Source organism: Aquarana catesbeiana, linkage group LG02 (assembly GCF_042186555.1).
Source record: "Aquarana catesbeiana isolate 2022-GZ linkage group LG02, ASM4218655v1, whole genome shotgun sequence".
NCBI lineage: Eukaryota > Metazoa > Chordata > Amphibia > Anura > Ranidae > Aquarana > Aquarana catesbeiana.
The window spans coordinates 77,576,579-77,600,869 of NC_133325.1; the positions used below are offsets into that span (position 1 = coordinate 77,576,579).

At 43.3% G+C, this 24,291-nt stretch overlaps 1 protein-coding gene across 1 annotated transcript in view; it reads right to left on the bottom strand.

The window, feature by feature from the left end:
- Nucleotides 1-24,291, bottom strand: part of PGR (progesterone receptor) — a 126,101-nt gene that overhangs the window by 99,228 nt on the left and 2,582 nt on the right. The window contains exon 2 of the mRNA XM_073613055.1: nt 7,699-7,847. Within this exon, the coding sequence (XP_073469156.1) occupies nt 7,699-7,847 (149 nt within the window). The remainder of the gene's footprint in view (nt 1-7,698; nt 7,848-24,291) is intronic.

Here is a 24,291-nt window from a genome sequence, read left to right on the forward strand (position 1 = left end):
TCTTCTTTACCTCTCTCACCAAGGCTCTTCTCCCCCAATAGCTCAGTTTGGCCGGACGGCCAGCTCTAGGAAGGGTCCTGGTCGTCCCAAACATCTTCCATTTAAGGATTTTGGAGACCACTGTGCTCTTAGGAACCTTAAGTGCAGCAGAAATTTTTTTGTAACCTTGGCCAGATCTGTGCCTTGCCACAATTCTGTCTCTGAGCTCTCCAGGCATTTCCTTTGACCTCATGACTCTCATTTGCTCTGACATGCACTGTGAGCTATAAGGTCTTATATAGACAGGCGTGTGGCTTTCCTAATCACGTCCAATCAGCAAAATCAAACACAGCTGGACTCAAATGAAGGTGCAGAACCATCTCAAGGATGATTAGAAGAAATGGACAGCACCTGAGTTAAATATATGAGTGTCACAGCAAAGGGTCTGAATACTTAGGACCATGTAATATTTCAGTTTTTCTTTTTTAATAAATCTGCAAAAATGTCAACAATTCTGTGTTCTTATGTCAATATGGGGTGCTGTGTGTACATTAATGAGGGAAAAAAATGAACTTAAATGATTTTAGCAAATGGCTGCAATATAACAAAGAGTGAAAAATTTAAGGGGGTCTGAATACATTCCGTCCCCACTGTGTATATATATATATATATATATATATATATACACACAGTACTGCAATTCGCATGACAGGTGAGTGCGACCGGCTCTCAGTGGAGTCGGTTCACACAGGTCCAGGGTGGCCGCGGTCCACATTCAAAAACGGTGCTGTGCGTCTATGGGTGCGATTCAGGTGCGAATTCAGGAAAAAATTCAGACCTGATTCACACCTAAACCAGTGAACAGGGACACACCGGACCCCAGACACAAACCCACGGCCACATATGTGTGAACCCGGCCTAAGTGAACATAGCAATTGTACAGTTTCAAGCATCCCTGCTTTTCCTCAAGCTGTATGTGACTATACAACAGACACACTATTACCGATATACCTAAAAGGAAGGGTGTAACCACACAGGTGAATCCCCAGCAACCAGTCCAAACTAATCAACCCAATCAACATGCTATAAATAAAGTAATAAAAGTTTTAAAGGAACCGCTATTGGTTTTGTAATGCTATCCGAGTTATAAACATAAATCATATACATTCATGTCGCTATGCATTCCTGAAAATCCATCCATATTATTCCAGCTAATAATAATGGAATAATATGGATGGATTTTCACTTATTGCTATGTTTTCTTGTATGGTAAGAATGGGCAACAGGATTGATGGAATAATGAAGATTTTCAAACTCAAGAATGCAAAGCGACAACATATCAATGTATTTTATTATTTGGCCAACCAAGACCAACACAAAGGAGAGCAGCGCCAACCAAGTGCAGCAATGTTAAAACATTTTAATACGACAGACAAGCTGATGATCCCCGCTCCACTCCACAGCGCTTCCTAGTTCTCAGAAATGGCTCAGGGGCGGCTGTATACTTCACTTCCGGATGCAGGGGGAGTGGGGAGGAGCTCCCCCCCCCAATCCCCCTCCACCTGCGAGCCTACCGCCTTCCCCCAGGAGTGGATGAACCATTTTAATTCCTTCTACATGCGCTGTTATCTCTACGATCTTGTGAGTTCCAAATTATCTGTCCTGTATTAAAATGTTTTAACATTACTGCACTTAGATGACGCTATTCTCCTTTGTGTATTACTGTCTACAGAGCCCCTTCTATCTTGTTATGAGCCGGCAGTCATCCACAGTCAACCTACCTGTGATCACCGACATACCTTGTGCTGCATTTGAACTTTCATACATGGAGTCCCTGTTATAGAGAGCTTTCTAATTGCCCACTCTCTCTATCAAGCTGACAGAGCGCACATAAGCATATGTATAGTTTTTTCTGTGTTCCAATCCACAGTATACATCAGGGTTGAAGGCTCTTGAGAGGAGTACTGAGACAGGATGCTATCGTGTTTTCATGAATCTATGTAAGGCACCCTGCCAAGCCCACCCACCAGCCATGGTCTGCCTGCATTGCATTCAGAAGAAAAGAGGTCACTCATCCAAAGTCTATCTAATCACTAACTTACAGCCAGATGTGAAATCTCACATTATTAGTAAACAAACATTCCTGACCATCAGGTGATCTTGAACGGAGTGAAATTTGCCTACACGGTGGAAAGCATTACTTCTCAACAGCGAAACACTATTCCAAAATGTAGTAAGATCTGGGACCCTTGCCTTCATTTACTATTACCATCCCCTTCCTCGCCTTCATAACGATTTACCAATGGGTCATTTATAGAGGTTCACCAGTAACCTGATGTGCTCCTTAATAATAGTTCTCACCACCATAAGGACTTACAGTATCTCACAAAAGTGAGTACACCCCTCACATTTTTGTAAATTTTTTATATCTTTTCATGTGACAACACTGAAGAAATTACACTTTGCTACAATGTAAAGTAGTGAGTGTACAGCTTGTATAACAGTATAAATTTGCTGTCCCCTCAAAATAACTCAACACACAGCAATTAATCAAGGGAAAATTCTCACCGCACAGGTATGAATCTACACCAGGTGTGAACTCCGTTGTCTTCCAGGATAAAGAGCCCCAGGTGCTGGCTAATGCTCAATCATGTTGAAGGTAGATAAGAAAATCCGGACAGCCACACTCCAGGAAGATGTAGTTCAAAAATTATTTATTTATATTTATATTTTCATGAGCATATAGCATACAAAACACTATGGCAGAAGGTACAGGCAATCAGCTAACGCGTTTCGCACTTATGCTAAGTGCTTACTCATAGCTAACAATAAGAGAAGTGAGACCCACTTCTCTTATTGTTAGCTATGAGTAAGCACTTAGCATAAGTGCAAAACGCGTTAGATGATTGCCTGTACCTTCTGCCATAGTGTTTTGTATGCTATATGCTCATGAAAATATAAATAAATAATTTTTGAACTACATCTTCCTGGAGTGCGGCTGTCCGTATTTTCTTATCTACCTTCAACACAGCAATTAGTATCTAAACCGCTGGCAACAAATGTGAGTACACCCCTAAGTGAAAATGTCTAAATTGGCCCAATTAGCCATTTCCCTCCCCGATGTCATGTGACTTGTTAGTGTTACAAGGTCTCACGCGTGAATGGGGAGGAGGTGTGTTAAATTTGGTGTTATCGCTCTCACTCTTGTCACTGGAAGTTCAACATGGCACCTCATGGCAAAGAACTCTCTGAGGATCTGAAAAAAAAGAATTGTTGCACTACATAAAGATGGCCTAGGCCAGTGATGGTGGACCTTGGCACCCCAGATGTTTTGGAACTACAGTTCCCATGATGCTCATACACTCAGCAGTGTAGTTGAGCATCATGGGAAGTAGTTCCAAAACATCTGAGGCGCTAAGGTTCGCCATCACTGGCCTAGGCTATAAGGAGATTGATAAGACCCTAAAACTGAGCTGCAGCACGGTGGCCAAGACCATACAGTGGTTTAACAGGACAGGTTTCACTCAGAACAGGCCTCGCCATGATCGACCAAAGTAGTTGAGTTTACGTGCTTAGCGTCATATCCAGAGGTTGTCTTTGGGAAATAGACATATGAGTGCTGCCAACATTGCTGCAGAGGTTGAAGGGGTGGGGGATCAGCCTGTCAGTGCTCAGACCATATGCCGCACACTGCATAAAATTAGTCTGCATGGCTGTTGTCCCAGAAGGAAGCCTCTTCTAAAGATGATGCACAAGAAAGCCCATAAACAGTTTGCTTAAGACAAGCAGACTAAGGACATGGATTACTGGAACCATGTCCTGTGGTCTGCTGAGACCAAGATAAACTTATTTGGTCCAGATGGTTTTAAGCATGTGTGGCGGCAACCAGGTGAGGAGTACAAAGACAAGTGTGTCTTGCCTAGAGCCAAGCATGGTGGTGGCAGTGTCATGGTCTGGGGCTGCATGAGTGCTGCCGGCACTGGGGAGCTACAGTTCATTGAGGGAACCATGAATGCCAACATGTACTGTGACATACTGAAGCAGAGCATGATCCCCTCCCTTAGGAGACTGGGCTGCAGGGCAGTATTCCAACATGATAACGATCCCAAACTCACCATCAAGTCGACCCCTGCCTTGCTAAAGAAGCTAAGGGTAAAGGTGATGGACTGGCCAAGCACGTCTCCAGACCTAAACCCTATTGAGCATCTGTGGGGCATCCTCAAACGGAAGGTGGAGAAGCGCAAGGTCTCTAACATCCACCAGCTCCTTGATGTCTCCAGTGGAAGAAGTCTCCAGTAGCAACCTTTGAAGCTCTGGTGAACTCCATGCCCAAGAGCAAGTACAATAATAGTGGCCACACAAAATATTGACACTTTGGGCCCAATTTGGACATTTTCACTTTTTAGGGGACAGCAAATTTACACTCTTCTATAACACAGTTATAGAAGCTGTACACTCACTACTTTGCATTGTAGCAAAGTGTATTTTCTTCAGTGTTGTCACATGAAAAGATATAATAAAATATTTACAAAAATGTGAGGGTGTACTCGCTTTTGTGAGATACTGTACAGTATATATTTCTCTGACACACACAAGAGTTTCTGTAGTTTACTAAGCAAAGAGGTATGTCTAGGAAATGCTGAATTCTCTGCAGCCATCTTCTGTGTTCTTATCACTAAATCCTGAGTGAGCAATTTCTGCTTTCATAGGAGTGTGCTTTCTCTTGTGTTTATCCTTGAAAATATCTTGTAGTTCCCTTTTTGAAGAACTCAAAGTGCAGATTCCAATTAATACACATTTAACTATTACTTACTGGTCAAAGAAAGCAAGAGAAAAAAAAACTAGGGATTGGATTTTAAACTAAGAAATGCATCTTTAAAGAGGACCTGATGTTAGCACAAAAAAATCTGTACATAATATCCCATTGTATCTTTTTTAGGGATGCACCGAAGTTTCGGCCACCGAAACATATCGGTCAAAAATGGCCCTTCCGGCAAAAAGCCGAAAGAGAATTTTTGCCGATACTGGCGACGAAAATGGGGTGGGGCCAATCCTGGCACGGGTGATCTGTCTATCAAAGTTCCCCGGAAAAGTGGGGGGGGGGCTTATGTAACGGCACACAGCGGGGAACACACAGCTATTGAAATGAAAGCTGTGATGTTCCCAGCGCTGTAATCAAACAGGCAGTGGCTCTCCTCTCCCTTCACTGGCTGCAATAGGGACACTGGCTACACTACTGGGGACACTGGCTGCACTACTGGGGACACTGGCTGCACTACTGGGGTCACTGGCTGCAACAGGGACACTGGCTGGCTGCATCTGATGGGCACTGGTGAGGCTGCATTGATCTCTTGTATCATGTCCGCAGTCTTTGGCTCTCTGACCATGTACCCAGTCTCTGACCATCTCCTGTACCATGTCCCCAGTCTCTGACCATCTCCTGTACCATGTCTGCAGTCTCTGACCATCTCCTGTACCATGTCCTCAGTCTCTGACCATCTCCTGTACCATGTCCTCAGTCTCAGTCTCTGACCACCTCCTGTACCATGTCCTCAGTCTCTGACCACCTCCTGTACCATGTCCTCAGTCTCTGACCATCTCCTGTACCATGTCCTCAGTCTCTGACCACCTCCTGTACCATGTCCCCAGTCTCTGACCATCTCCTGTACCATGTCCCCAGTCTCTGACCATCTTCTATACCGTGTCTGCAGTCTCTGACCATTTCCTGTACCATGTCTGCAGTCTCTGATCATCTCCTGTACCATGTCCTCAGTCTCTGACCATCTCCTGTAGTATGTCTGCAGTCTCTGACCATCTCCTGTACCATGTCCTCAGTCTCTGACCATCTCCTGTACCATGTCTTCAGTCTCTGACCACCTCATGTACCATGTCCTCAGTCTCTGACCATCTCCTGTACCATGTCCTCAGTCTCTGACCATCTCCTGTACCATCTCTGCAGTCTCTGACCATCTCCTGTACCATCTCTGCAGTCTCTGGCCATCTCCTGTACCGTGTCTGCAGTCTCTGACCATCTCCTGTACCATGTCTGCAGTCTCTGACCATCTCCTCTACCATGTCCTCAGTCTCTGCCCATCTCCTGTAGTATGTCTGCAGTCTCTGACCATCTCCTGTACCATGTTTGCAGTCTCTGACCATCTCCTGTACCATGTCCTCAGTCTCTGACCATCTCCTGTACCATGTCCTCAGTCTCTGACCATCTCCTGTACCATGTCCCCAGTCTCTCACCATCTCCTGTCCCATGTCTGCAGTCTCTGACCATCTCCTGTACCATATCCTCAGTCTCTGACCATCTCCTGTAGTATGTCTGCAGTCTCTGACCATCTCCTGTACCATGTCCTCAGTCTCTGACCATCTCCTGTACCATGTCCTCAGTCTCTGACCATCTCCTGTACCATGTCCTCAGTCTCTGTCCACCTCCTGTACCATGTCCTCAGTCTCTGACCATCTCCTGTACCATGTCCTCAGTCTCTGATCATCTCCTGTACCATCTCTGAAGTCTCTGACCATCTCCTGTACCATGTCCCCAGTCGCTGACCATCTCCTGTATAAAAATATTTTTAAAAACAGTCACTTTTGGTATCGATGTTGTTTCGGTATCGGTTTTGGATTTCGGGATCAAGGAAGATTTTTTTCGGTATCGGTTTCAGCCCCAAAAAACCCATTCGGTGCATCCCTATTAGACATTTACATGTGAACAATTCTAGCACCACCATCTGCTACGTAAAGTCTTGCATGTGTAAATTGTATTCTGGAGTAGGGATGAACTTGGGTTTTGCCTCTGGTTCTTGTTTGAACCCATGTTCTACCAACTGGAAATCAGCTGTCAGTGCAGAGCCAAACAGCTGCAGGCAAGGAAATCCCACACCTCCTAACTTTTAGAGATGGTAATGAGGGATACCTATCAGCAAAAGTATGCAGGCATAGGACACACCCCTTGCCACGCCCCCTTAAAGGAGAATTGTACAAAAATAAAAGATTGATTCAACCCAAAAGTGCTTTTTTTTTACCACTACTCTTCCTTTATATTGGCTTTTAGAATTTACAAATGCAACAATTTAGAAATCAGATGAAAGGTTTACCACTCCCATGGAACCTTAGGCTTCCTTAAGTGGTTTCAAGGGGTTCCTTGTGCTGTAGTTAATTGACCTCCCATTTGATGGTGCCTGCATAATTCAAGAACCAATGCCACTTGGCAAAGCCTGCAGCGTGCCACCAATGCTTTCTTTAGCTGTCTTAAAGAGTGGCATTCTGACCAACAATTTAAGGGGGGCATTCTTCCCACAAGCCACCAATGTAAGGGGCGTTTTTTCCTCTGACTCCCTACTAAATTGTTTTTTTGCAAGGGTTCTTCAAGACCTGAAAAAAGTTTAAGAGTTTCTCTGGAGGAAGAAGGCTGAGTAAGGCTGTGTTCTGATATTTTCCTGTAGGGCCCACATCAATCAAAAGGTTAAAAAATGTGTTTACAAGCAACTGACAATCAGATCATATGATTCGATCACATGAGCATAATCTCCAGGATCATTAGTCACCTGTCATCTATCACCTATTATGTGGTCACAGAAAGAGAACATTCAGGCTGTCTATGGGACAAGGATTCTGTAAATTCCATATATCTCTAGGCCCAAAATGTAGACTGCCATATTAGGTTACACTGGTGCTATGCTTGTGCATACTATAAAGACCCTTTAAAATTCTTACCCTCTATGGCTCTCTTGAAGAAGACTTTACAGCTTCCGCAGGTGAGGACTCCATAATGGCAGCCCGAAGCTTCATCACTACAGATTAAACAGATCTTCTGAGGCAGAGCATCAAAATCATACTGAGGACTTTGGTCTGGATCTTCAGGCCTTTAAACAAATTAAAAGAAATGACCAGCTATTAAAAAGAACTCTGTTTAGTAATACTTGCCTCTAAACTACATACATAACATAACCATAGTACAATTGTAGATGATCAACAACCCTGTGGGGGAATCTGTCAATGAGTGGGTGCTACTTGGATATTGCAATCAAGCAACACAACGCCGTTGTTGGGCAACAATGGATATATGTGCTGAGCCATAGGGGTCAAACGCAGCAGTTCAGCATGTGTAGTGGAGGTTGGATCCAATAATGCCCTTTCAGCACCTATCTAAACATACCCTAAGGCCTTGTTCACACAGGCAGCCAGGGGCAGTAAAAACAGGTGGCTGAGCTGCGGTTTTACCAACTATCCAACTAAAAGATTGTATGCAGCTGCTCAGGGTTGTAAAAATGCTGCAGATAAAAGCAAAACATTTTCCCCCTGTCGCATTTGGCAGGTAGTACTGCCACCAAACACAACCCATTCAAGTGAATGGGGCCACACTGCAACCACAATCCAAACACTCGCCTCCCGGTTGCAGCACAGTATTCACATCAAAATCCCCATTCAGCTGTCAAAAAAAAGAAAAACCTGTCAGCCTCTGCTTTATTATTGTCTGAAAAACAATCCACCACAGATCAGCTGTAGCCACTCCTCTACAGCATGTCATAGTCAGGCAGGACAAGGCCAAGGGAATTAAGTTGTGTACCCATGATGCAGCAGCTGCCTATCCATCCTGCTCTGCTTAACCCTTTCATGACTAAGCCTATTTCTGACATTTGTTGCTTTTTTGCTAGAAAATTACTTAGAACTCCCAAACATTACCTATATTTTTTTAGCAGAGAATCTAGAGAATAAAATGGCGATTGTTGCAATATTTTATATCACATTTTATTTGCGCAGCGGTCTTTAAAAATCAAATTTTTTAGGAAAAAAGACACTGTCATGAATTAAAAAAAACTATACAGTAAAGTTAGCCCAATTTTTTTGTATAGCGTGAAAGATGATTTTACGCTGAGTAAATAGATGCCCATGTCATGCTTTGAAATTGCACACACTCGTGGAATGGCGACAAACTACGGTTCCTAGAAATCTCCATAGGCAGTCCTTTAAAAAAAGATAAGGTTACCAGGTTACGATCGTGGCGATACCTCACATGTGTGATTTGATCACCGTTTACATATGCGGGCGCAAATTACGTTTTCTTTGCTGCACAAGCTCGCGGAGACAGGGGCACTTTAAATTTTTTGTTTTTCTTATTTATTTTATTTTTTTACATCATCACTTTAAAAAAAAAAAATGTGATCACTTCTATTGCTGTCACAAGGAATGTAAACATTCTTTGTGATAGTAATAGGTGGTGACAGGTACTCTTTATGGAAGGATCGGGGGTCTAAAAGACCCCAAATCCCTCCTTTGCATTTCAAATTATTCAGATTTGTTCACCAATGCCAGGAGCCTGGCGGACAAGATGAATGAACTAGAGATACTGTTGTACAAGGAGGATTTGGATTTTGTGGGAATTTCAGAGACCTGGTTCAACAGCTCTCATGATTGGCTGGCAAACATTCAAGGGTATACCCTATACCGCAAGGATAGAGAGGGTAAAAAAGGGGGAGGGGTATGCCTATATATCAAGAATAATGTACAAGCGAATGTGAGAGATGACATCACTAAGGGAGCTAGGGAGGAGGTGGAATCCTTATGGGTAGAGCTCCAAAGGGATGAAGCTAAGGGTAAAATAATACCGGGAGTATGCTATAGGCCCCCTAACCTGAGGGAGGAAGGGGAGGCAGATCTCCTATCACAATTTGGATTAGCAGCAAGGAGAGAAGTTTTCTCATAATGGGGGATTTTAAATATCCAGACATTGACTGGGCGGAGGTAACCACGCATTCATCTAAGGTTCGCCAGTTCCTAAATGTCTTGCAAGACAATTTTATGGGTCAGATGGTAGACGCACCAACTAGAAATAAAGCATTACTGGATCAACTGATTACCAACAATACAGACCTTCATCATGGATGTGGAAATACGGGGCAATTTAGGTAACAGCGATCACAGGTCAATTGGCTTCAGTATAAATCACAGAAATAGGAAACATAAGGGGAATGCAAAGACACTGAATTTCAAAAGAGCCAACTTCCCTAAACTACGAACCTTGCTAGAAGGCATAAATTGGGATAAAATCTTAGGAACAAAGAACACGGAGGAAAGATGGGTTTGCTTTAAGAGCATATTAAATAAGGGAATTAGCCAATGTATCCCATTGGGTAATAAACTTAAAAGAGCGAACAAAAGTCCTGGTTGACTTAACTCCAATGTAAAAATGCATATAAAAGCAAAGGAGAAGGCCTTCAAAAAATACACTGTTGAGGGATCATCATCAGCATTCAGACTTTATAAAGAATGCAACAAGAAATGTAAGGGTGCAATAAGGACGGCTAAGATAAAATGTGAAAAACACATAGCAGAGGAGAGCAAAAAAAAATCCCAAGAAATTCTTCAAGTATGTAAATAGTAAAAAAGGGACAGACCATATTGGCCCCATAAAGAATTAGGAAGGACATGTGGTTACAAAGGATGGGGAGATGGCGAAGGTATTGAATTTATTCTTCTCCTCAGTCTTCACGAGGGAATCGGGGGGCTTCAGTAACCAAAACTGCAGTGTTTATCCTTATGACACATCACAGGGAGCACCTTCATTGTTAACAAAGGACAGAATTAAAATTACACTTGGGAAATTTAACATTAATAAATTACCGGGATCAGATGGCTTGCATCCGAGGGTATTTAGGGAACTCAGTCAAGTAATTGCCAGACCATTGTTCCTAATTTTTACTGACAGTCTATTGAATGGAATGGTACCAGCTGATTGGAGAAAAGCCAATGTAGCACCAATATTTAAAAAGGGCCCAAAATACATCCCTGGGAATTACAGACCAGTTAGCCTAACATCAATAGTATGTAAACTCTTGGAGGGGATGATAAGGGAATATATACAAGATTTTAGTAATGAGAACGGTATCGTTAGCAGTAATCAGCATGGATTCATGAAGAATCGTTCTTGCAAAACCAATCTATTAACCTTCTATGAGGAGGTGAGTTGCCATCTAGATAAAAGAAGGCTCGTAGACGTGGTATATCTGGATTTTGCAAAAGCATTTGACACAGTTTGCCTGATCTGAGTGGACAGGGAAATATCCTGGTAGTGACTGACTACTTCACTCGGTATGACCAGGCATTTCCCTCAAAGGATCAACAGGCATCCACGGTGGCCAAGATCTTAGTGGAGCAGTTCTTTGAACACTATGGCCTGCCCCAACGTATCCACTCTGATCAAGGGAGAGACTTTGAGAGCAGCCTCATCAAGAGACTTTTAGACCTGTTAGGCATTAAGACGTCTAGAACCACCTCGTACCATCCTCAAGGGGATCCTCAGCCAGAGAGGTTCAACCAAACCCTCCTGAATATGCTTGGGACTTTGAATTCAGACCAAAAGCAGCACTGGAGCAAGCATATAGCCGCTATTGTGCATGCTTATAATAGCACCGCAAACAATGCCACAGGATACTCTCCCTATCATCTGATGTTTGGATGGGAGGCCAAGCTGCCAGTAGACCTTGGCCGTTGGCCTTTTGCACGTCCTTAGACCATACCTCAACAACGTCCCACAGAGGGTATGTGGACCGCTTATGGAAAAGTCTGAAGACCGCCTTTGACAAGGCCCAAGCTGCCTCAGAGGACAGAGGAACAAAAGAAACTTTGACCTCAAGCTACGGGTGCAGGACTTGCAACCAGGCGACAGAGTTTTGCTGAGGAATCTGGGTGTCCCTGGAAAGCACAAGTTAGCTGAGCGCTGGAAGTCACAGTCCTATATCATTTGCAAGCAGCTGCCAGGACTCCCAGTGTATCAAATCCAGAGCCAGAGGGGAGCATAGGCCCGCTAAAGACTTGGCACCGCAACCATCTATTGCCTCTGTCAGAAGCAGTTAATTTGCCACAAGCCGCAATGAAATCGCGCATCAAAAAAGGAACCGATTAGCGGATTTAAATTTGCACACTGGTGTGAACCAGGATTTAAAAACAACAAAGAGTGCAAATACAGAAAAATACTTCCTTATCTGCCTGAAATCCAGTGTGCTCCACATTTTGTTTTTGGTCTGACAGCACCATTACAGTACTGAAATCCCAACCAGCCTTTTAGCCCTTTCTGCTGGGCTACAGTCCCTCTCTGTCCCACTTCTTGTGCCTACATTTATTCATATCTCAACTAAATCATATTGCTACTTTGATGCCAAACATCCTGCCTGTATACTATGTGGTTACATTAAAATGTTTTCACACATTTTTCTAATTGGATTCCATTAATAATTAAAGTGGAACTTCACTTTCCCAATCAACATTGGTTATTTTAATCCTCATGCTGCGAGCATTAGTAAATAGATATAGTGAGGGGAAAAAAGTATTTGATCCCCTGCTGATTTTGTACATTTGCCCACTGACAAAGAAATGATCAGTCTATGATTTTAATGGTAGTTTTATTAACAGTGAGGGACAGAATAACAACAAAAATATCCAGAAAAACAAATTTCAAAAAAGTTATGAATTGATTTGCATTTTAATGAGTGAAATAAGTATTTGACCCCTTCGCAAAACATGACTTAGTACTTGGTGACAAAACCCTTGTTGGCAATCACAGAGGTCAGATGTTTCTTGTAGTTGGCCACCAGGTCTGCACACATCTCAGTAGTGTGTTACCAATTTTTTTCTTGGTGACTCTGGTCCCAGCTGCCTCGAGATCATTGACAAGATTCTCCCGTGTAGTTCTGGGCTGATTCCTCACCGTTCTCATTATCATTGAAACTCCACGAGGTGAGATCTTGCATGGAGCCCCAGACCGAGGGAGATAGTTATTTTGTGTTTCTTCCATTTGTGAATAATCGCACCAACTGTTGTCACCCTCTCACCAAGCCGCTTGGTGATGGTCTTGTAGCCCATTCCAGCCTTGTGTAGGTCTACAATCTTGTCCCTGACATCCTTGGACAGCTCTTTGTTCTTGGCCATGGTGGAGAGATTGGAATCTGATTGATTGCTTCTGAGGACAGGTGTCTTTAATACAGGTAACAAGCTGAGATTAGGAGCACTCCCTTTAAGAGAGTGCTCCTAATCTCAGCTTGTTACCTCTATAGAAGACACCTGGGAGACAGAAATCTTGCTGCTTGATAGGGGATCAAATACGTATTTTACTCATTAAAATGCAAATCAATTTATAACTTTTTTTAAATGCTTTTTTTCTGGATATTTTTGTTGTTATTCTGTCTCTCACTGTTAAAATAAACCTATCATTAAAATTATAGATTGATCATTTCTTTGTCAGTGGGCAAACGTACAAAATCAGCAGAGGATCAAATACTTTTTTCCCTCACTGCAGGAAAGTATATAATATTTACTTGTTTTAATTATTACATTTCTTCAGTTACTTCCAGGTTCTTTGCCTAGGCAATAGATGCATACATCCCAGGAGTCTTCGGCAAGGGAGGAGGGGTTTTCTCAGCTAAGCACACTCTAAAGCATGCATGCCTGAGCTAAGGACAGATGGATTCCAGGAAGTAAATGCTACATGAATCATCTGCTCTTGATTTAGATGGCCACGGCTAGAAATACTAGCGGGTTGTTTTTCAAAGTGATTTCTCAACCAAATAAAGCAGGGAGACATGGATGGGTAGGATAATCTGCTTTGAATAATAAAAATGAAGTAAATAGTGTTTTTGGTTTGTGGTGCTCAGGTGCCGTGAAGATCTGCTTTTACCCTGGGTGAATGTTGTTTGAATCTTGCGTGCAAACATTAGAAATACATGCATATGTATTTCTATAATAATAAAAAAAAGAACAGTGTCTTTATGTGAAAAAGCAAGAAAATAAAGGGTTGTTGTAGGGTGTCAACAGCACAGGAAGTGAGAAGAAATCTCATTGGGGACAACAATAAAAACTGGACAGAGAACCTAAACTACTCAGCATTTTTGGATTTATGGGTGCTATATGGTTCTTCTCTCCAGCACCCTTTAGATGAATGAACGGTAAAGACTATTCCAATCCTAAAATATATTTGCAAAAGAAAATATGGAAGTGCTTGCCCAGGTCTTTCTTTATTCCATGTAGTCCCCTATTACTGCAAGTAACACTCCAGTATGTCGGCCCGCTATGGAAAATTCATATATGAATCAATTACCTTGTCTCAGTGGTTAATATTGAACATTAAAAAGGGTTACTGTGTAAATGGGAGCAGTTCTGAGTGCTGTTATCACGGGTCCTTGTGTTCTGCACAGTGATCATTATCTCTGCCTAGTAACCCAGAACAATACTTGGAATTACATTGTATCAAGTGACAGAATGACCTGGCTTTATATATCTGCATAAAAAGATTTAAAGCAGAACTTCACTCCTAAAGGGAGGTTCCACTTTTCTGCCTCCCTCTCCCGTCAATTTGTGAACTTTTTTTTGGGGGGGGGGGGGGTATCCATATCCACTCGGATTGCCTCCAGTTTGCCCCCCACTCTGCCTGAAGCCTCTTGGGTCGCATCACATGTCCCAGGAGGCTGCGGGACCATTCACAAGGCGCAGTGTGATTTGCGCATGCGCAGTGGGGAGCGGGCTGTGAAGCTGCAAGGAGTCACGGTCGGCTTCCCACAGTTTCCATCGTGGTGCCAGGGACCCGAAGACCAGCAAGGAACTGGCCTGGGTGAGGACAGAGCTGAATCCCTGGACAGGTAAGTGTCCTTCTATTAGAAGTCAGATGCTACAGTATTTGTAGCTGCTGACTTTAAATATTCTGGGGGAGCTGAATAACCTTTTTAAGCTTCCAAAGCCACAGCTTCCTACCCCCGTGTTGTATATACTGTATATTTCACTAAACATCCAGTATCTCACAAAAGTGAGTACACCCCTCACATTTTTGTAAATATTTTATTATATCTTTTCATATGGCAATACTGAAGAAATGACACTTTGCTACAATGTAAAGTAGTGAGTGTTCAGCTTGTATAACAGTGTAAATTTGCTGTCCCCTCAAAATAACTCAACACACAGCCATTAATGTGTAAACCGCTGGAAACAAAAGTGAGTACACCCCTAAGTGAAAATGTCCAAATTGGGTCCAATTAGCTATTTTCCCTCCCCAGTGTCATGTGACTCGTTAGTGTTACAAGGTCTCAGGTGTGAATGGGGAGCAGGTGTGTTAAATTTGGTGTTATCGCTCTCACTCTCTCATACTGGTCACTGGAAGTTCAACATGGCACCTCATGGCAAAAAACTCTCTGAGGATCTGAAAAAAAGAATTGTTGCTCTTCATAAAGATGGCCTAGGCTATAAGAAGATTGCCAAGACCCTGAAACTGAGCTGCAGCACGGTGGCCAAGACCATACAGCGGTTTAAGAGGACAGGTTCCACTCAGAACAGGCCTCGCCATGGTCGACCAAGGAAGTTGAGTGCAATAGACGCATGAGTGCTTCCAGCATTGCAGCAAGAGGTTGTCAGTGCTCAGACCATACACCGCACACTGCATAATATTGATCTGCATGTCTGTCGTCCCAGAAAGAAGCCTCTTCTAAAGATGATGCACAAGAAAGCTCCCAAAAAGTTTGCTAAAGACAAGCAGACTAAGGACATGGATTACTGGAACCATGTCCTGTGGTCTGATGAGACCAAGATAAACTTATTTGGTTCAGATGGTGTCAAGTGTGTGTGGCGGCAACCAGGTGATGAGTACAAAGACAAGTGTGTCTCTACAGTCAGGCATGGTGGTGGGAGTGTCATGGTCTGGGCCTGCATGAGTGCTGCCGGTGTTCTGCCGAGAAAGTTCCTCTCGGCGGATAAGGACCCCCCCCTACTGCGCAGGCGCAGCGCTTGCGCAGTAGGAGCCGGCGGAAATAGCTGAAGGCGAATAGAAGAGAAATCAGCTGTAAACGGTGCCTGTAAGAGGGCCCCTTGCGGGCTCGCTTCGCTCGCCACGCTTCGGGCACAACCTCGCTTCGCTCGGCACTTTTTTATTCCCCCTCTAGGTCCACTTGGATGGTGGGGCTTCAGCCTGGACCCAGGGCGCAGGCGCCGTGTACAGCTGATTGAAGTTTTTCATCTTCGGCTATTTTTGGCGGCTCCTAGTCATTCATACTGCGCAAGCGCTGCTCCTGTGCAGTACAAGGGGGACCTTATCCGCCGAGGGCAAGACACTGGCGCTGGGGAGCTACAGTTCATTGAGGGATCCATGAATGCCAACATGTACTGTGACATACTGGAGGAGAGCATGATCCCCTCCCTTCAGAGACTGGACCACAGGACAGTATTACAACATGATCTCTAACATCCACCAGCTCACAAAACTGACACACAAAACGTGCGATTTTGCAGCGATTGTTGCATGACAAATTGCAGAAAAATAGTGCAAACAAAATCGCGGGACACGTGTCGCAATTCTGAATCACAGGCACAATCGCTGTGATTCCGCCCATGATTCAGAACGCCCAGGTGTGAATGGAGCCTTAAAGCTGAACTCCAGGCAGTTATAAAAGACACAAATAATGCATCTCTGTATTTATTAATGCATCATTACATTTGTTTTTTAAATGCCATTATCTTAAATTGACCTCAGATCAGCCTCTTGAGGACCCTTTGCAGCAGAGCTGGAGTGTGAAACAGCACAAGGAGCCAATCAGTTTATGTGCTGAAAGGAAGCATGCTAATATGAGGGGAGAGAAAAGCTAACCACTGTGCTGCTTTTCCTTTCACAGTTCAGTCACATGTGGGAGGTGCATCCAGGACAGCCTGAGCTTAGCGGAACCAAGTTAAAGAAGAACTGCAGTCAGCTCACATAATTTGTAATAAAAAAATATTTTCCATTCTGAAGCTTCCATCCAACCACTTTGCATATTATTTTATATATACTGTGATTTTGTACTTGCCAAATATGCTGCAGAAATCTCCCTCCACTAAGTCTGATTGCATCCCACTGTGGGCAGCTGAAGCTGCTGCCTGCTCACTTCCTGGATTTACACAGACACACAGAGCCACACCTTCAGCTCTGCAGCCCTGCATCTTTCATTGGTCCTCTTATGACTCACCCCCCTCCCTTCCTGACAAACTTTCATGAGAGTTAGAGGGAGAGCTGTGCATGTTGTCATAAGCCTAGGATAATGACCAGAAAAGAAACAGGAAGTGGGCTGTATAAGGGATTTACTGGCAGAATAAAAATATTTTACTATCCAGAGTTAAAACAACAAGGGCAGAAGATTTAATAGATGGAGAGATGAAAAAATGACTGAAGGCCCGCTTTAATTATGCTGGCCATCAGAATGATGATAACAAAATACTACATGGAAATCTCTGGATTGAAGATGAATATTGCAGCAAATGCTGGTTTTATTTTACCTTTTAATAAGCTGTTAATGTTTCTCTTTGTATTTTTAGCTGGAATTTTGCTTTAAATATTGTGATACTGTTTTTAATTAAAGCGTAGTTCCACACAGAAATGGAACTTCCGCTTTTCGGAACCCCCCCCTCCGGTGTCACAATTGGCACCTTTCAGGGGGGAGGGGGGGTGCAGATAACAGGTATTTGCACCCACTTCCTGGCATAGACTCCCACGCCACTACGCCACTTCCCGCCCCCCGCGCTGTCTCCTGGGAAACACACAGGTCCCAGGAGATAGCGGGGACCAGTTCCGATGTGCAGCGCGACCCGAGCATGCGCAGTAGGGGACCAGGAAGTGAAACCGCAACGCTTCACTTCCTGGTTCCATCACCTAGGATGGCGGCGACAGCTGCCGAGAGTTGAGCCAGTGATCGGCGTCGGCTGCCGACATCGATGGACCCTGGGACAGGTAAGTGTCCATTTATTAAAAGTCAGCAGCTGCAGTATTGGAAGCTGCTGGCTTTTAATATTTTTTTTTTAGGTGGACTCCCGCTTTAACCGCTTCAATACTGGGCATGTTCACTCCCTTCCTACCCAGGCTAATTTCCAGCTTTCAGGGCTGTCACATTTTGAATGACAATTGCTCCGTCTTGCAACATTTTACTCATATGAAATTGTTATAATTTTTTCACACAAATAGAGCTTTCTTTTGGTGGTATTTAATCACTATTGGGTTTTTTATTTTTTGCTACAAAAATGAAAAAGAAAAACTAAAATTTTGAAAAAAAAAAGTTTTCATTTGTTTCTGTCAGAAAATGTTGTAAATAAGTAATGTTTCTCCCTCAGTGATGTGCGCTGGTGAGGCTGCACTGATGAGGATGCACTAATATGCAGCACTGATGGACACTCATAGGTGGCACAGATAGGCGGCACTGATGGTCACTGAAAGGTAGCACTGGCTTGCATCACTGATAGGCACAGATTGGCCTCACTGATGGGCACAAATTGGCATCACAGATGGGCACATATTTGTATCACTGATGGGCACTGATCATCAGTGCCCTGGTTATCTATACAGGTCTCCCGCGTCATTGGCTCTTTACCAAGATCGGGGTCGCTCCATGTCCCATTGGCACAGTGGGCCTGTGATCGCCACGCGCCCCAGCACCCGCGTTGTCCCAGAACAACAGAGCACCCCGCCTGCCGTCATTTGTCTATACAGCGGGCGGGAGGTGGTTAAAGTGTAAACATTTTTTTTAGCTTTGAATAGAATAAGGAAGGGTTATGACCTTTGACAGGTTTTTTTTTTTTACTACTTTTTCCAGTCACGTAGATTTTCCCTTCATTTCCTGTCCCAGTGACACATCTCTCCAATGCAAGGGAACATTGCCTCTTATACAGTTGTCACCAAAACAGTTGTCCTCAACTGTAATGCTGGGTAAACAAGGGCCAAAAATCTACCGAAAATAGTCAGTTTGGCAGGAACCGGCTGACTTTTGGGCCATGTGTACAGCTCCCTGTCCGACAGAAGACGTTCTGTTGAAACCAGCATCCGACCGGCCAGCCAATGACTGCGAGTGCTGACTGGTGTGTTCTAGCAGGGGGCGTCCCTCAAAATACAATAACACAGCGGGGAGATCCCTATACTAACATCGCTTGTGTTAGTACAGTAATCTATCTATTTTTTGTGAACATAACAAAAATACTTACAGTGTGTACCTAGCTCAAAGTGGTTGTAAAGGCACAAGGTTTTTGTGCAGCAGCCCCCCTAATACCCCCCCCTCTCTCGATCCAGGGATGTCCACGAGAGCCTTGTCTCTCTGGGACTCCCACTCCTGATTGGCTTTTAGCAGCAGTCAATCACAGCCAGTGAGCCAATCAGGAGATGGTGGGGGTGGGGCCCGAACCACGGCTCCGTGTGTAAATGGACACACATAGCCGCAGATCAGGAGCGCGCCTACTTGGGTGCCCCCACGGCAAGCTGTTTGCATGTGGGGGCACTCGGCAGGAGGGAGGAGCCAGGAGCACCAAAGAGGGACCTGAGAAAAAGAGGATCCATGGATCCACGGAGCAGGTAAGTATAACATAGTTTGTTATTAAAAAAAAACAAAAAAAAAACAAAAAAACAAGGCTTTAATATTGCTTAGGTTATGGATTTACATCAGATTCTGCCCTGGAAAAAAGTGGTCAACAGGACCAACAGTGAGGGTGAATTCCCCCAGCGGCTACATAGACAGCAATAGACAGCAATAAAAAACATGGAGAGGTTCTAACCATTCAGGTTTTCACTTTAAATAAACCTAAAGTAAAACTTTACTCAAAAACAGTGGCGGCTGGTGCTCCATCGGCCGGGGGGGTGGCAGATGGACCCCACGTCCGTCTCGCTCCAGCCCACACAACGCACCATACCCCCCCCCCCCTCGGTCGCCGGCTCACTTACCTCTGTATTCTAGAGGCGGCTGATGGGTCGGTCGGGCTTCCCCTGCATCTCCTGCTCGTCTCCTCCCTCCTCCTCCTAGGCCAATAGGATCACTTCTCATTATAGCCAATCGGAAAACAGGTCTCAGGACCTGTTTCCTTATTGGCCGGGAGGAGAATCAGTGTGACAATAGCGAATAATAATTTGCTATTGTCACGCAACTGGGTGTGACAATGCTTTAAAGCTCTAATCATATGCTTCAAAAAAACAAAAAACTAATTGCAATCCATGCATCTTGGGCCCCTTGTGTAGATTAGGGGGACAGAGGCATGGATAGGGGGGCGGCGCCCCTGTGCCCTGCTTTACAGGCCGCCACTGCTCAATTCCTGTTGGTTTGCTCCCTCCCCAAGCATGTAACTGAGTTAGAGGTTTCTATAGGGGGAAGTGGGGATTGAGTACTAATTTTAATCAGTACCCACTTCCGCAATCCTTGCCTAGGCCAGGATGACATCCCTTGCTCCACCTCTTCCCTCCCCGCAGCCTCCTGGACTCCACATCACATGTCCCTGGAGGCTGCAGAACCAATCACAAAGCACCACCCAATCTTGCGCATGCACAGTGGGGAGCCGGCTGTGGTTCCTCAGATGCCGGGGACCTGCAGCGGTAAGAAGAACTTGCTATGGGAAGAAAGCGCTGGACCACACCAACTGGTAAGTACTGTACCTGATTTTTTAAAAGGCAGTAGCTACAGTATTTGTAATAGTTGTGTTAATGAATCCGCACCACAGATGTGAGAAAATTAATTCCGATTAATTAAATCAGCAGCAGGTCTTTATAATCACAAGAAAGGTGGAAAACAATACAGGTTTGGTTATATTAAATATTTGTGAAAAGTGATAAAAAATATGTTCAAATACAGTATGTTACATCAATAAAATAATTAAATCTAATCAAGTGTCAAAATCAGTATGAAACATTAAGGTTCTGTTCACACCTAGGCATTTTGTTTTCAGGCAGAAAGTCGCGTGATTTTTGCCACGATTTTGTACAGGTCAAAAGATCACCAATGTAAAAAGCAGAAAATGCCTGTAATCTGCCAAAAAAAGAAGCTCCTGTACTTTTTTGAGCTTCAGGCGTTTTGCTTCAGATGACAGAACGCTCAGATGTGAACGGGGGTCATTGAAATGAATGTGATTTGTCTTGTTGAGCATTTTTAGAGCTGTGGCTTACAGCAGAAAAATGACCAATAATGTCTAGGTGTGAACAGTCTAAACTGTAAATAAAGTGACAGTGCAAACACAAATATTAGCCCAACTTAGTTTGCTCAAACAAAAGCATGCCATTTTTGATGGCAACATTTCATTGAAACGCGTTAGGCGGAGCATTGAGTGATGTCACCTCGTACTAGCCCATGGCGGCTCGCAGCCTGTTTGAGTGGTTGGAGGCGGCGGTGCTCGTTTTGATTTAACCATGCTGTTTTCCCCTTATGTCGGGTATGATACAGAAAAATGTAAGTTTAACTACTTGTTTCAAATTAAAACACTATGTGGTGCTCTCCTTGTATTCCCCATCCATATATCATGTAATGTGAGGAAGATCAAGATGTATGCATACCGATGTTGGAGCTAATTGGAGAAAGGAGGATTTAAAGCTGGAAGATTCCCCAAGAGAGGAGATCCAATTGATTGTTATCTTTACATGTATTGTGATACTTCCCAAGCACACCATATATTTTTTTGGGAGGTGAGAGAATGATTTGATGGAAGACACATGGGGATTTTTCACAGACTTCATTTGCACTATTTAGTGGTGATTTTGGACATTTATTTGGACCATTTGTTTTGCAACATTTTGTTTTTTAGAACTGATTATTTTGCTATATAGAGTTGCTTTTGTTTGAGTATCTTACAGGAGGTTGTGCTAATATTTGTGTTTGCACTGTCACTTTAGTTACAGTTTAACATTTTATACTAATATTGGCACTTGATTAGATATACTTATTTATTTTATTGATGCAACATATGTGCACATATTTTTATCACTTTTCACAAAAATTTTGAGAGCAGTCATAACTACATCTATAGCTACAGTATTTGTAACTGCCGCTTTTAACCGCTTGCCGACCAGCCACCGTCATTATACTGCAGCAGGTCGGCTCGTTCCTGCAAATCGCTGTACCAGTACATCGGCTCCTTTAGGAGCTATAGCAGGCATGCGCCCGCTGCACGGCGCGGGGAGCCGATGAGTGTGGCCGGCGACCGCGATGTCCGCCAGCCAACCGCGATCGCTCCACAGAGAGCCAGAAGTGAGATCTGTCAATGTAAACAAACAGATCCCTGTTCTGACAGGGGAGTAGAGAGAGATCTGCTGTTCCTAGTGATCAGGAACAGCAATCTCTCTCCTCCTCAAGTCAGTACACTCCCCCCACAGTTAAAAACACCTCCCTAAGGAACACTTAACCCTTTAATCGCCACTAGTGTTAACCCCTTCCTTGCCAGTGTCATTTATACATTAATCAGTGCATTTTTATAGCACTGATTGCTGTATAAATGTCACTGGTCCCAAAAAAGTGGCAAAAGTGTCCGATATGTCCGCCGCAATGTCGCAGTCGCACTAAAAATCGCTGATCACCGCCATCACTATTAATAATAATAAAAATGCCATAAATCTATCCCCTATTTTGTAGACGCAATAACTTTTGTGCAAACCAATCTATAAACGCTTATTGCGATTTTTTTAACAAAAATATGTAGAAGAATACATATTGGCCTAAACTGATGAAGAAATTTGTCGAGATGAGGAGGATCTGGGTTGCTCTGTGCAAAACCACTGCACAGTGCAGATAAGTATAACACGTTTTTTTATTGTTAAACAAAAAAAAAACAAGACTTTAATATCACTTTAAATGAGCCTTATAACAGTACATTTTTGGATATTTATTATAGCAAAAAGGAAAAAATATTGTTTTTTTTTTTCAAAATTGTCGGTCTTTTTTTGTTTAAAAAAATAAAAACCGCAGAAGTGATCGAATACCACCAAAAAAAGTTCTATTTGTGGGGAAAAAAAGGACGTCAATTTTGTTTGGGTACAATGTCACACGTCCGCACAATTGTCAGTTAAAGCGACGCAGTGCCGTATCTCAAAAAATGGCCTGGTCATTAAGGGGAAAAACTTACTGAAGTTCATCTTTAGGATACAGGTCTATTAGAAGTAGATCTAAGTTTTTGAAGCATGAACCTTCATGCACTAATATGTAGATCTACCTGACAATGTGAGCAATCAGGACCCCATAAAAGATAATAGGAGACTCTGATTTGTAGGCAGTAGAACTGAAATAAAGCCTAAGCAGTGGTGCTCTGGCTAATGGGCATATTAGTAACCACCTAATCACAACAGGTACAAACAACAGGGAAGATAAAACCAATAGACAGCACCAAAATTGTTTAGTAGTTAATATTTTAAACTTATTATTTCATTATTTGCTTATACAATCATTGGCCATGGGAAAATGTTCCATGAAGGACCTATTGAGAGCTGATATAGTGACAAGACATAAACACATGGGCTAGCTGTAAAAAACAAAAACATATCAAACTTTTCAAAATTGTAGATAAAATACCACAATGTTTTCAATGATCTGTCAGCGACACCACTCATGTCAGTTACCAGCAAAGTAGCCTTTTAAGGTCACATTATGCATATTGTTGTTAATTCTCGAGGGATGTGAGAGAAGTGGGATACATGGAGCAGACTGCTGCAATCAATTGGTTAAAACACAAATTGTTCTCACACCTCTGGATTAGAGCAACCCTAGGGTTCCTCCAGAGGTTCCTAGAGATTCCTTGAGAAATGGTAAATGTATCTCCTACCAATGCAAGGGGGCATTGACCACTAGCGTACTAGTGTTAGGGGTCACCACAATTTTTTACTGTCTGCATTTCTTTTCTAATAATAATATTTATTTAACTTCACAGTTATTACTAAAAATTTACGGGGCGGGAGGATGTAAATGAAATGTATTGAATTTTGTTTAATCCAAACTTCTACTTATTAAAAGAGATGGGTAGAAGTAGCGTTGCATCGGTACCGGTATCAGTGTCGAGTCTAAGCATTTTTCACAAGTACACTTGTGCTGTACTCCTGCAAATGCTCCGTTACTAAAACCTTCAGACTCCATTACTTTGACTTGGTTAACATATGTTCAGTTTGCAGTGCGATTTCAAAGCCCAGGCCGGTGCAATTTCAAAGCCCTGGCTGGTGCGATTTCAAAGCCCAGGCCGGTGCGATTTTGTTCAGCGGTTCTGGTGTGATTACATTGCGAATTGTATTGTATTAGATTAGAAATCGCAACTGAACCGGACTGAAATCGCACGGGATTCTTTTTCAAATCGCACTGTGACTGGCCCGCACATATGTAAACAGGCTGTAAATACTCACTGAACGCACATAAAAACTGATGTGAAACTGATGTTTCTGCGAGTGAAATCTGTGTAGTTTTCCATCGGTTTTCATGCATGTATGGTTTGAACAAGCTCTAAAAAAACTGTAACATGACACTAAAACTAGGTATCAGTAATTGGTATCAGCGAGTACATGAGAAAAAGTATCGGTACTTATACTCGGTC